Source organism: Oryx dammah, unplaced genomic scaffold (genome assembly GCF_014754425.2).
Source record: "Oryx dammah isolate SB20612 unplaced genomic scaffold, SCBI_Odam_1.1 HiC_scaffold_6, whole genome shotgun sequence".
NCBI lineage: Eukaryota > Metazoa > Chordata > Mammalia > Artiodactyla > Bovidae > Oryx > Oryx dammah.
In genome coordinates this window covers 2,017,669-2,030,965 of record NW_024070190.1, presented here as the reverse complement: position 1 = coordinate 2,030,965, position 13,297 = coordinate 2,017,669, and the positions used below count along the sequence as shown (strand labels likewise).

At 54.4% G+C, this 13,297-nt stretch overlaps 1 protein-coding gene across 1 annotated transcript in view; it reads left to right on the top strand.

Annotated features, from left to right (window-relative positions):
* The window catches only part of LOC120865390 (proto-oncogene tyrosine-protein kinase receptor Ret), a 51,884-nt gene extending 38,826 nt beyond the window's left edge, over positions 1–13,058 (top strand). The window contains exons 12-20 of the mRNA XM_040242659.1: positions 1,685–1,832; positions 3,228–3,335; positions 4,508–4,722; positions 4,805–4,927; positions 7,011–7,081; positions 8,364–8,501; positions 9,543–9,642; positions 11,117–11,264; positions 12,590–13,058. Of these exons, the coding sequence (XP_040098593.1) occupies positions 1,685–1,832; positions 3,228–3,335; positions 4,508–4,722; positions 4,805–4,927; positions 7,011–7,081; positions 8,364–8,501; positions 9,543–9,642; positions 11,117–11,264; positions 12,590–12,747 (1,209 nt within the window). The 3' untranslated portion in view covers positions 12,748–13,058. The remainder of the gene's footprint in view (positions 1–1,684; positions 1,833–3,227; positions 3,336–4,507; positions 4,723–4,804; positions 4,928–7,010; positions 7,082–8,363; positions 8,502–9,542; positions 9,643–11,116; positions 11,265–12,589) is intronic.
* The last annotated feature ends 239 nt before the right edge of the window (positions 13,059–13,297 follow it).

Genomic DNA, 13,297 nt, shown 5'->3' with positions numbered 1-13,297 from the left:
AGGCCGCTCCTCTGCCTGTCTGCCCGCCACTGTGCTTGCTGAGGAGACTGAAATGCTACGGGGACTGGGGGCTGCTGAATGATTGGAAACCCCCCACCTGCTGAGTGATTGGAACCGACAGTCGGGAAGGAGGCCCCTGTGGCCACCACATCTGGGAATGGCACTCGTGGCCCAGGGATGAGCCATTTGATTGCCTTATATGCCCTGGCGGTTTGTGCTGAGATGCACAGTGAGAGCGGTTCTTCTCTGGGGGAGCCATGGTCCATTTTCGGCCTCCAGCCCAGAGTGCAGAGAAACCAGAGCTGGGCCTGAGGCCCAGGGGCCACACTGACCAGCTCTGAGGTCTTAGACACATTATTCGACCCTTTGGCCTTAGTTGTGTTTTATATAAAGTAGGGAGGACACTTTGGGTTTTTAGCACTTTTAAAGAGAAATAGTGATATCCCCTCTTAGCCCAGTCTCTGTGTGCAGTCAGCCGTTATCCAGTGCAGTATGGACACCAGGGCGCTGGTGACTGTATTGTCACCTTTGAGCCTGACTATGGGTTCTTGGTGGAGGAGGAAATGGGAACCCACTCCAGTGCCTGGAGAATCTCATGGACAGAAGGGCCTCGTGGGCTACAGTCCATGAGAGACAGACACGACTGACTCTTTTGTAACTTAACAAACAAAATGGGTTCTGGGGGAAGCTGAGACACCAGGACATCTGGGGAGCTTGCTGGAAGGCGCCCCTGGCTGTGGTGCTGAGAGGAGGCTGCCTCTGCTCCCAGACGGAAGAACACAGGGCTCTGGTCCCTGGGGGTCAGTGGGTCCCCAGTGGTGGTGTGTCTGGGTTAGGCGAGCCTGGCAGGCACATCTTAAGCAGCCCCTGGAGCCATACCCACACCCAGCCGCAGCGAGACTTGGGGACCTGGGCACCTAGTGCTGACGGGAGGGCAAGTGTCAGACAGGCTTCAGCATCCCCAGCGTTCAGGTCTTCGAGCCAGCCTCAAGATCTGGGAAGGCCCCACGCCAGAGGGGTCTTCAGTGGGCGTGGTGTGTTGGGAAGGCTGGTGTGTGCAAGTTCTGGGCAGTGGCTGGGCTGTGGGGGGAGCAGACTCTTCCACACGTTGGCAGGGAAGGGTGGGCGGGGGTTCCTGAGGGGCACAGTGGCAACTTTCTAGAGGCTGCCACACCAGGAAGGTGTCCTTGACACCCCCACCTGTAGCTGGGAGTCCAGGGCTGGTAGGCAACTGGGGCCACAGGTGCCGCTTGAGTTCTCTTGGAAGTCCTGGAGCCTGGGCCGCTGTCAGCGCCTGGTGTCCAAAGCAGAGGAGGTGCCATGAGGCTTGGGCCTGACTCCCAGGGAAGGGGCTGTGAGCACCTGTGGGTGCTGAGTAAACCCTGGCTCCCTCACTGGAGATCCCAGGCCCTGGGCCTGGGGTGGCCCAGGGCATCTGCAGTAGATGCAGGCCAGTGAGGGTATAAGCATACGGAGTCCAGCCGGTCTGTGGCAACACCTGCCTTCCTGTGGGGGGATGCATCTTGTCGTGGCACCTCAGGGCTTGACTGTGGGGTCTTGCCCTTGCACATGGCGACTGTCACCTGTCTGCACACTGGAGCTTGCCCGCCGGCTCTTGCCTTCTTCCTTTCCTCTTACCTTCACCATCTCTCTTCTCTCTCTTCTTCCTTCACACCCAATGTAGGAGGATCCCAAGTGGGAATTCCCACGGAAGAACTTGGTGCTTGGAAAAACTCTGGGAGAAGGCGAATTTGGAAAAGTGGTCAAAGCCACAGCCTTCCGGCTGAAAGGCAAAGCGGGGTACACGACTGTGGCTGTGAAGATGCTGAAAGGTACCTGCCCGGGCAGTACACAGAGGGGGCTCTGCCACTCACACCTGCAGGGCCCCCAGTGGGTGGATGAAGCCCTGGTGACAGCAGGGACTCTGGCAGTCAGCCTGCTGCCTCCCGAAGAAGCAGTCCCCCACCCCTGCTCTTGAGCGGCTGCAGTCTAGGGACCCCCCACCATGGGTGATGTGGGCTGGTGAGGTCCCTGGAGCATTCCTCCCTTGAAAGCTTCCAGAGCCATGCTGCTTCTGTATCCATGTTGGGTAAAGATTGGAGTTTAAATTAAAAGCCCTTAAGTTCAAAACTGACAGCTCTCCCCACCCCAGTCTGCCCCATTCATTCCTTTCGCCAAGCATCCACTGAAGTCCTGGTGAAGAGACCACCCGTAAGGACTGGCCCCTGCCCCCCAGAGCCCTGCCTTGCCCAGTCCCCCCCGGCCCTTAGCGGGCCAGCACTGCCCCAGTCTTGCCACAAGCTGGGTATCCTCACTGCTGCTTCTCAGCAGGGACTGGGTAGACGGTCGTCTGCCATGGCCCAGCTCTGGCTCAGCTGGACCAACTGAGGGCCCAGTGGCCATGTGGTGGGCACATTTTGGGCTAATGCACACTGATCTTCAGCAGTCAGGGAGCCACGCAGTGCCGGGTACTTCTGTGTACTTACCCAGGCCCTCAGACTGGGGTCACCCCTTGCCTATGAGACCCCAGGCCCTAAGAGGGCACAGTGAGACCGGCCCTGGGTCACCCACGTGTGGTCCAAAGGGTTCCAATGCCCCATCTCCCAGCTGTCTTCTTATTTCCAGACAAGTCTACAGCCAGAGGTGGTGGCACAGCTGGGCAGTGGGATATGGGGCATAACCCAGGAGGATGGTTTGGCCAGGAGACCTCCACACCTAAGCTCCTGAGCACAACTCTCTCTGCCCTTGGGACTCACATGCTCAGTGTGGCGAGGACTTCCGTGAAGTCAAACGGCCTTCACCTTTCTCCAGGGCCTCACACCCCCGTTGCCAAGTGCTCGCTCAGCAGGTGTTTGGGGACACCAGGGAGTCCCTTTATCTCCCCAGAAGGGTTAATGGAGGGGTATCTTTGTGCACCTCTGTCTTTGAGAGATGGTGATTGCAGGGAAATAATGCCATTTGCGTGCATGGCCCAGCCCAGAAGGCTTTCCATGGAAAGATCTGCTCACATGAAAGTGCGCTCCTCCAGTTCTTACTCCCTGGAGGCACTTGAGGCCCCTGTTGACCCTCCAGGGGCTGAGAGTAGCCCCAAGCAGTGAAGTCCTGGCAGGCCTCAGTCTGAACCTGGGTAGGATGTCTGGGAAGGAGACAAGTCTGTCGTGTGCGTCTGTGAGTCAGCAAGGTGGTAGCAGGGGCTTTGCGACCCACTTTGTTTCTGTGCGTTTCAGAGAATGCCTCCCCAAGCGAGCTGCGGGACCTGCTATCAGAATTCAACCTCCTGAAGCAGGTCAACCACCCACAAGTCATCAAGCTGTATGGGGCATGCAGCCAGGATGGTAAGAGCAGCCGGGGACTAGCAGCTGCCCGGGCACAGGCCAGGGGCTCCGGGCCGCTCCATTCTGCATTCTCCCCCTTCCCCATCCTTTTCTTCTCTGGCCCGTCCTCTCTCTTCCCGGAAGCATGGCTCTGACTCTGGCCCTTGCCTGGAACTTGGGTGTCAGTGGACCGTGAGGGATGCCATAGGAGTGTTCCCTGGGCCTTCCAGGGCTGCCATGAGGTCTCTGGCGACATCCTGGTTGTCAGCACCCTGCCCCAGGCCAAGCCCCTAAGACAGGGAAGTCCAGAGATGAGCAGTGTCTCCTGGGCACCTACTTAGATATGCCATAACCTCCAGGTGATCTCAGCCTCACCCCAGCCTGGGGTGGCAAAGGCAGCGGCAGCATCACCATTGTTCACATAAGAGCATCTTGCTCTATTGGTCTTCCAAAACTGCTTTGCCACCCTGGGGGCCTCCCACTTTGTGTTTGTGGGGGTGTGAGGGAGATGGGAGGCCAACAGGGAGAGAGCATCAGGGACACCAGTCAGCACCAGTAGTGCTCAGGGCTGGGCCTCGGGCAGGACTGCAGCCCGAGAGCAGGCAGGGCAGGGAGAGGGTGGCCATGGGCAGTCCAGAACCTCTGCCTCCATCAGCTGTCCCCAGGCAATACTGTGGCAAGACCAGGGGTACAGAAAGGCCTGACATCTGAGCAACAGCGGTTATCTCCCAGGGCAGCTGCAAATGCAGTGACTGCTTGCCCTGGGCACCCAAGAAAGAGGTTGTGGTCAACCGTCCAGGTAGCTGGCTTTGGAATCTGAAGCCCCTGCAAGATGGACGAGCTTCCCAAGTGGCACTAGTAATAAAGAACCTGCCTGCCAGTGCAGGAGACATTGAAGACTTGGGTTCAATCCCTGGGTCGGGAAGATCCCTTGGGAGGGACATGGCAACCCGCTCCACTATTCTTGGCTGGAAAATCCCATGGATGAGGAACCTGGTGGGCTATAGTCTGTGGGGTCACACAGAGTCAGCTGAAGCAACATAGCGCGGCAAGGTGGAGAGCAGAGAGATGTGAGAGTGAGCCAGGGCTTGAGTCCTCAGGCTGCCGGGAGCGATTGCCCCATGCTGGCCCAACTTCCGCCTGCCCAGGGCCACCTAGGCAGCCAGCCCACGCACCTACCGCTCTGCCCCCAGGGCCACTGCTCCTCATCGTGGAGTATGCCAAGTACGGCTCCCTGCGGGGCTTCCTCCGAGAGAGCCGCAAGGCGGGGCCTGGTTACGTGGGCAGTGGAGGCAGCCGCAACTCCAGTTATCTGGACAACCCAGAGGAGCGGGCCCTGACCATGGGCGACCTCATCTCCTTTGCCTGGCAGATCTCACGAGGGATGCAGTACCTGGCTGAGATGAAGGTGTGTGCCACCCCAGCCCCGCGCCCCCTCTGCCGGCGATGGGCCCGGGTTTCAGGGGCCCCTGCTGTTGTCTTTCCCGCAGCTCGTCCATCGGGACTTGGCAGCCAGAAACGTCCTGGTAGCTGAGGGCCGCAGGATGAAGATCTCAGATTTTGGTCTGTCCCGAGATGTTTATGAAGAGGATTCCTATGTGAAGAGGAGCAAGGTACCAGGTCCTGCGGTGTGTTGGCCTGAGGGCAGAGGGCAGTAGTCAGGGTGCCCACAGAGTGGGGACAGATTTTGATCTGAAGAAGATAAAGCAGGTTTTTAGAGTGTAAACTTCCAGTCCTCATCCCCGAATTCTTCCCTAGTCCTGGTTCCCCAGAGACCCAGAGCAGGACTCAGTCCTGAGCCCGTTCCTTCTCTTCCTCATAGCCACACGTGCTGTTTCGGAGCCGCCCGCTGGGGAGCGGGGTTCCTGCAGCTTCTCGCTTTTCATCACTATCACTTCTAAAGGTCACCTACCACTGCAGAAATAAGTCTTCTTGTCTGCAGTTCTTCCTCTCACTGCTGCAGAGTGAAGGTCACTGTTTTACTCTCGTAACTTTAGTCCTTCGCTTGGGGAAAAAAAATGAATTAAACCCAAGCTTGCTAGTCATCCTTCACAGAAGGCATGAGCCACTTTACAACAGGGTATGCTCCTGGTCCAAGGGCCTAGGAAGTGCTGACTAAGTGAGTTTGGAAGGAGATCAGGAGGGTCCTGCAGACAAAGTCCGGAGTCACAGGGTAGAGATTTGGGAAGCTTTTTCCAAGTCACTAAACAGGTGGTTTGGGGCCCTTCTTGGGAAACCTGGTTCCCTGGTGTGGTCCCCTTCCCTGTGACATTGGTCTTGACTCTCTTGGTGCTGTTATCCTCTCAGCCCCTCTCCAGTAGCCCCCCTGTGACAGACTAGACAGGGAAGATCACAGGCCCCCTCAAAACACACAGCTAAGCTGGCATTCAGAACAGATGCTGCTCGAAAAGAAAAACAGAAAACCACGACACAGTTCAGCTTTGCTCTGAGGGACGAGAGAAGCCCAGGTGCTCCCGGGGCTGTGAGGATGTTTGATTTCTTGTAGGGTTTCCATTGTGACAGCACGTCTTAGAAGTGCCGAAGGGGAAGTGGAGAGGGGTGCTCCGTACCCCGTGGAGGGGGGTGGATGGAACTTCCTGCTGATGCACTGGTCCTCGGGAAGGCCCTGTGTCACCCAGCAAGGAAGCACAAGGTGCCCAAGCTCGGCCCCTGAGAGCACAGCCTGCGGGAGGCATTGTTAGAAACACACAGCCTCGAAGCAGTCACACTTCACGTAGGGTATGAATCCTAAATAGTACTTTTTTTAAAAAAGGAATGATAATAAATGCATTAAAATCCAAAGCAAATGCCTTTTTTAAAAAAATTGATTTGTGCCTTGAGGCTGACCTATTTGTTGTTGTTTAATTGATCAGTCACCTCCAACTCTTTGCAACCCATGGACTGTAGCCCAGCAGGATCCTCTGTCCATGGAATTCTCCAGGCAAGAATACTGGAGTGGGTTGCCATTTCCTCCCCCAGGAGATTTTCCTGACCCACGGATCAAACCCGCATCTCCTGCACTGCAAGTGGATTCTTTACCACTGAGCCACTGATCTATTTGTACCATAAAGCTCTTTCTTAAGTTGCATTAGAAAGGATTTGTTAGGTTGAACCCCAGCCTCTCCATGGTGGAGGGCAGTCTTTCAGAGGATGCTAAAAGGGCCCTGGGATAAAACAAGTGGGAAAAACCAGACTCAAGACACTCACACGGATTTCTTCCCTCAGAGCTTCTCAGAAGGGCCTTTAGTGTGTTCATGTCAGAAATTCCCAAGATGGAAACACTGGATGTCGGTTTCCCAAACTCCTTCACCCTCAGATATCAGGGGAGATCTTGATGGAAGTGCTTCCAGCCTACGCACTGGGCAGCACTCGAGGTGTCCCTGATCTCCCCAGAAGTGGCCACAGTGGGGCCTGGCTTGCACTCAGCATCAATTCCTTGGGAAGTGGTGTGTAACCAGCACACCTTGTATAGCTGTGGGCAGGCCAACTGACTCCTTCTGGTGTCTCAGCCAAGCCTAGGAAGGTGGGGCTGGGACTCCAGCCCCTGTGAGGCTGTGCTGCTGGTCTGTACCCAGGAACACAGTGGAGTCGTTACTCAGCATCCCCTCAGAGCTGAAAGAGCCTGAGACATGCCCCCCTACACCAGATCCCCAGATCTCAGAGCAACGTTAATGCCTTTCTCTCACTTCTCCTTAGGGTCGGATCCCAGTCAAGTGGATGGCCATCGAGTCCCTCTTTGATCATATCTACACCACCCAGAGTGATGTGTGAGTCTGGATGTCCCCTTCCTGGGGTGGAGGTTACACGTATGCACCTGTCTGGGCAGCTCCTCTGGGGAACAGAGCTGCCCTGAGTGCCTGTCAGCTCATTCCAACCGTCCAGAGTGACCTCCCCAAACTGGGGGTCTGCAGATGGGGGAGCTCTGTGTACTCACACAACAAATGGCAAGGGCCCAGGCAGTAGTTCTGAGTGCCACCGTGGAATGCATGAGGGCGTGAGCCATGGCTGCAGACCCCCTCGCCTCCCCCACCTCCCTTGCCCTCTCTTTGGATATCTCAGTGACACACAGTCCCAGCCAAACAGTTCCCTCTCTGTGGGCCTGAGTATGAGCTGGCTTTAAGCAGGTCCCCGGGGACTGGTCCCCACCCAGAGACAGGTTTAGGGTGGGGTGACCTTGAGTAGGTTTCCGGTCTCCTAAACTGCTCCAAGACCAAAACTCAGTCTTCCAAGTCCAACTACATTCTCGATTATTTTCAAAACCACAACAGACTTGTTTCCAAATGTTCTGCTGTAAACAGCCTTGCATATTTTGAATAAGGTAGGCTGTGAAAAGGCAATTCTTAAACAGTTTTAACAACTGTGTTCTGATTACCAAGTTGACTGTAAAACAACTGGAAATGCAGAGGAAAGCATAATGAAGAGACTAAAAGTCACTGGGACCCCACCGTCCCTAAATAACTAGGGTCAGCTCTCATAGGCCTTGCCTAGAGTTGTCCGAGGCATGCAGGTATATATTCTTAATTACTGTAAGTGGGCTTGTGTGATCATGCTGTTTTGTGATATGATTTTGTCCCCACTTCACAGTAAATTTTCCCTCACAGTTAGGTATTTTCCCGTTGCAGTGTTTTTTCCTTTTAACATCTTACGAAAATTTCCAAGCACACAGAAAAAGTGAAGGGGTTTTGCAGAGTGCCCCTGGTGCCCTGTGGCCTCGGTTCCACCTACTTTTCACTGCACTCGTTTGCATTCCCTGTGCTGTCTCTGATGCTACAGAGCTTCACCTCAGGGGTCAGCCACCTGCCCCTTCTGGGTGTGGGGGCTGAGCTTGGGCAGCAGCTTGTTGGGGGGTCAGGGTGGGGCAGGCAGACACCTGGTCCCACCTCCATTCCACTTCCATCTGTCTGGTCAGCCCAGGCTGAAACCGTGGGCACTTGGACCGATCTCTGTACAAGGAACTCGGGTCCTGTTGCTGCTCAGGGGAAGGATATCTGGGGTGCTGAGGGTGCCACAGACCCAGTGCAGCCACTCATTGGCCCTCTGGTCCCGCAGGTGGTCCTTTGGCGTCCTGCTGTGGGAGATTGTGACCCTGGGCGGCAACCCCTACCCTGGGATTCCTCCCGAGCGGCTCTTCAACCTTCTGAAGACAGGCTACCGGATGGAGAGGCCAGACAACTGCAGTGAGGAGATGTGAGCGTGCTTTCTCTGGTCCAGCCTCCCGAGACACTGGCGCTCTGGGCTTTGGCAGGGCGGGGTCATGTGCACTCATCCTTTCCCGCTGCTGGGCAGCCCTGGGTGCCAGCCCCAGGCGAACTGGGCATCTGGAAGCGACAGGCTGAGTCAAAGGCACAGATGACAGAGAACCACTCTTGGGCATGATGGCAGATGCTGGGGACCCAGATTCCCCTGGGGGCTGGGTGGGCCTCCTGGGGGGACTTACAAGTCTGAGGGGGAGCAGGACCCCAGGAGAGGTGGTGGAAGGATGAGGGGGTGCTTCAGACTGAGGCTGAAGACCTATCCCAGGGTGCTTGGGGAGGGGCAGGTAATTCAGAATGGCTCCAGGGGTGCATATAGGGGAGCACCCAAGTGGAGACACCAAGGCAGGCAAAGAGCAGGCAGGTGGCGCCTGGACTTCAGCTCGAAGACACCAGAATCTTCTCATCAAATGGTGGTTCCGTCAGATGATCCTTGGAGGACAGGTTGAGCACACATGAGAGGGGGTCATCCATGGGCAAAAACACACTGGTCTACTCATTCTACAAGGTCTGTCACGCACCTGCCACGTGCCTGGCTCCGGGCTGTGGGAGTGCAAGGGTGAGTAGGTGCTGCTTCCCTGGGCACCCTGGACTGGCAGGCACAGGCCCAGCACTCACCCACAGGGTGGCCCCTGCAGCCCTGCCAGAGCCCCAGGGGAAGAGGGAGGTGCAAGACAGAGTGCTTGGCAGGTGTTGGTGTTCATACCCAGTTCATCCTTCATAAGAGTTTGAAGGACTGGCATTTCTGCGTTAGCTGCCATAGCGAGCATGGCTGGACCACAGCGCCAGACACTGTGAGCCTCTGCTGACCCATCATACCCTGGCCCAGCTCAGAGGAGGATGTCAGTGACACAGGAAACAGCCTTGGGGTTTGGGAACAGAGCTTCTGGGGCCCAGGGCGCACTGTACTGGGTGTGGTGGTTGTGACTGGGCAGTCCTTGCTGGATTGCCACCACCCACTTGTTTGTCCCACCAGGTACAGTCTGATGCTGCAGTGCTGGAAGCAGGAACCAGACAAGAGGCCAGTGTTTGCCGACATCAGCAAAGACCTGGATAAGATGATGGTTAAGAGCAGAGTGAGTACCCAGAGCCAATCCCTGGTGCCACCTCCCTCACCCCGGTTCGTGGAATTCCCAGTGCAAAGGCAGAGTGCGGCTGTGCAGAGGGAGATGGTCATGTCATGTCGTCTCCAGGTGCGGGGGTCGGGGGTGGGGCGGGCATGAGCCTTTATCCTTAATCCAGGCCTGTTGGACTTCCAGGATTTTTACCTTGACACTTAGGAAGAGCCCTCCACAGACGGGTGGGAAGAAGATATTCCAAAGCCGAACAAAATTATTTTCAATAATGGAGCTTAAAAAAGTAGAGTTGGAATGAATGTGTCCTAAATTCAGATTCTATGAAGGGTCTGGCTAGAAGTGGAAAGTGAAGGGAGCAGTGGAAGCTGTGACAAATAGCAGCCCACCAGCTGCCTCTGAAGGACCTCTCACCATAGACATATGTAACCTGTAGGAATATGAGTGCCAGCATGCCAGGGCTTTTGAATTTTCAGGGATGTTTATGTTTCCCAGTTTTTATAGCAATTTCCAAAAGCTCAGTGTGGGCCAACCACCGTATCTGTGTGCCTCCAGTTTACAACTCTATGTGATGGAGGAAGTCAACAGTTTCCACTAATATTGATTGGGCAATGGGCTGCCTCCCGTATTCTGCCTTACATGCTGGGGATGCAAGTAAAGAAAATAGACACAGACCTTGCTTGCCCTCTGGTGGTTTCATCCTTATATTAACACAGTTACTGAAAGTTGTCATTTCTCCAAACATGGAAAGCAAGATGCATGGACTGGGCCCCTTGAAATAAAACCCAAACTCAGTGTATCGTTTGGGCAAATCCTATGATTCACCCTAAACAGAGGTAATAGCTGATACCTATAGACAGCCTTCCTAGAACAGTGCTGAGAACCAGCCAGAAACACACTGAAAGCATTCTTAACACCTTTATCCAGAGCAGTGGAAGTAGCTGGTCCTCGCAAATCATCCTGCTTGGGAGCTGAAGCCTCTAGCAGCGTCTGATGCAAAACCCACACCGATGACTCAGATTTCTTGGTCCTGACTTGATGTTGGAGATGGCAGGAGTGCCTGGAGGGAAGCCGGAAAGTGTGGAGCAGATGGGGAATGTGTCTTGGCCTTCCCACATGAGTCACGGGGCTGCAATCCCAAAGCCACAGGTTTTATAAACAGGCCCGCTCTCCACTGCCGGGGCTGGTGCCCCCAGCGCTGCAGAGAGAGAACCAGGACAATGAATGAACACCTTTCTGCCTCCAAGGAGGTGATTCTCTGCGATGAGGACCACAGAGCAGGGCTGGACGAGGCAGAGGCTGGGGGAACTCAGTGCTGGCAACCCTGGCCAGGGGCTCAGATCTCATGAGAGGTTGATAGGTGCAGGGTGGGACTCGGCTGGGCCTTCTGCTCTCAGGCAGGGCGTGGGTGAGGGGTGGGGTGGGCGTGTCCAGCAGTGGCCCACTCCAGGGGTGACCAGCTCTCTCTCCCTTCCAGGACTACTTGGACCTGGCCGCGTCCACCCCATCCGACTCCCTGCTGTATGACGATGGCCTGTCGGAGGAGGAGACGCCCCTGGTGGACTGTAATAATGCTCCCCTCCCTCGCACTCTCCCCTCCACGTGGATTGAAAACAAACTCTATGGTAGAATTTCACATGCATTTACTAGATTCTAGCCACGTTGTTCCTGCTCTCTGCACTGTCCTTACTCTCTGTAATGCTTTTTAAGAGTATTTCTGGTTTGAATGAAACCAAAGTCTGCTCTGAACCTTTTTGTTTGTAAATGTCTGACTTTGCATCCGTTTACATTCAGGCATTTTTTTTTAACAACTATGTTTTTTTTAAAGGATGTGAAAATATGTGTGATGACCACATTGCCCAGCAGCTTAAGATGACAGAGGAGAGGGCGGGGCAGAACTCTCAGGGGCTATTGAGAAATGATGACTTAGTCATTTCTGGGGTGGGAATTTAGTCATGGTACTTCTAATTTAACTACTGGGGTACATGTTCCTGACCTGGGGAGGCATTTAATCTAGAAAGGCGGAACCAGCACTACCCTACCTGCACTGAGAACACAGCCAGCATCCCCCCAGGCTCTGTCTGGGTGAGTGGGGGTGGTGGGGCTTGGAGGCCACCTGGTGCTGGGGACCACCATTGGCGGGGGGGGACACACATAGACTACTGTTTTCACATCCTTTGTATCACACACTGTCATGACAGTTGTCACTTATGAAGTCAGTGCTAAAAGCTGGAGCAAAATGCTTTTTGAAAGAACGTAGTCTGTGGTGCTGTGGTCTTGCAATGGACAGTAAATACGGTTCTTGCCAAAACTCCTTCTTCTGTCTTCAATACTTGAAATTTTTTTCCTGTTTCCTAACTTCATCATGGAGTGTTTTGAAATCTGGGGAGTCTCAAGCCTTTTTCAGCCGAGGTTGTTCCTTTTGCATGCCTCCTGGGTCATTGATTCCTTGCTGGCTAGTGTTCCTTGCCATTTGTCCCGTCGACGCTGTGGGACTGGGCTGCGTGCACCCTTGATTTGGAAGATCCTCTCCTCTGTAGTAGGCTGGGATGGAAGACAAGTAGGCTTCTTTATGTTAGAGCACTTTTTATAGAAGCTTCCTGCTGCAGTAAGCCAGGCCGTACAGCAAGGTGCTGATGCTTTATGCTGCCTTACAGAAAGAGTTAAACAGGTCACCAGAGATTGATCAGATTTGAGAGTCTGAAGCTTATAAAAGTCAAAATTGGTAGTTTCTGGTAAGCTACAGTTACCAAGAGAACATGTGATGTCCGCCCCTTCCCCCAAACATTACCCATGTTTTGGAAACCTGGAGCATGAAACCCTGCAGGCAGTTGGCCCAGAAACCAGAAGTTTGGTTTGAACCTCAAAGGGAGTTTTGCCAAGGCCTTACTGTCTGCACATGAAGTTTGGGTTCTTCAGCGCAGAACAAATGATCTGTTTTCATTTTTAGGCATGTCAGACCCGAACTGGCCTGAAGAGAGTCCTGTACCACTCACGAGAGCCGCTGGCACCAACATTGGGTGTCCGAGATATGCAAATGATAGTGTATATGCTAACTGGATGGTTTCACCCTCAGCGGCACAATTAATGGACGCATTTGATAGTTAACATTTCTTTGTGAAAAGTAATGGACTTGCGAGGGGAAGAAACATGCTGAGAACAGAAGGTCTGCTGGCCCCTACTTGCACATTTCACACTGGCTGGCAGTCTTGCCACCCAGCAGATGTAGCGCGCTGGACGGTGTAGGTGTTCCTTCTTCTTCAGCCCTCGGCAGCGCCCAGCCGGTGCCCCCGTGGGCACCATGCACTCTGCGCTCACACGTATGGGCCCCTCACTCACTACCTGAACTGTTTGATTTTTTTCTGGTTGCCTCCAAACAAGGCCACATGATTTAAACATGAAGCACACACACCAAAAAAGGCAGCAGGGGAAAAAAACCGGCCCAGACGACCTGTCCTTGTTCAGAACAAGAGCCCGGCCAGGCTGCGTAGGGATGTCAGAGGGGAAGAGGGGACTTCTGGACAGGCCTCGCCGCAACCTTCAATATCCTGTTGTTGTTTTTTTTAAATCATGTAACCTTTTCTTAGGAAGACATTTGATTCTTATTATGATTAAAGTGATCCTTAGGTTTAGCACAACAGAGAGGCATGATGCCACA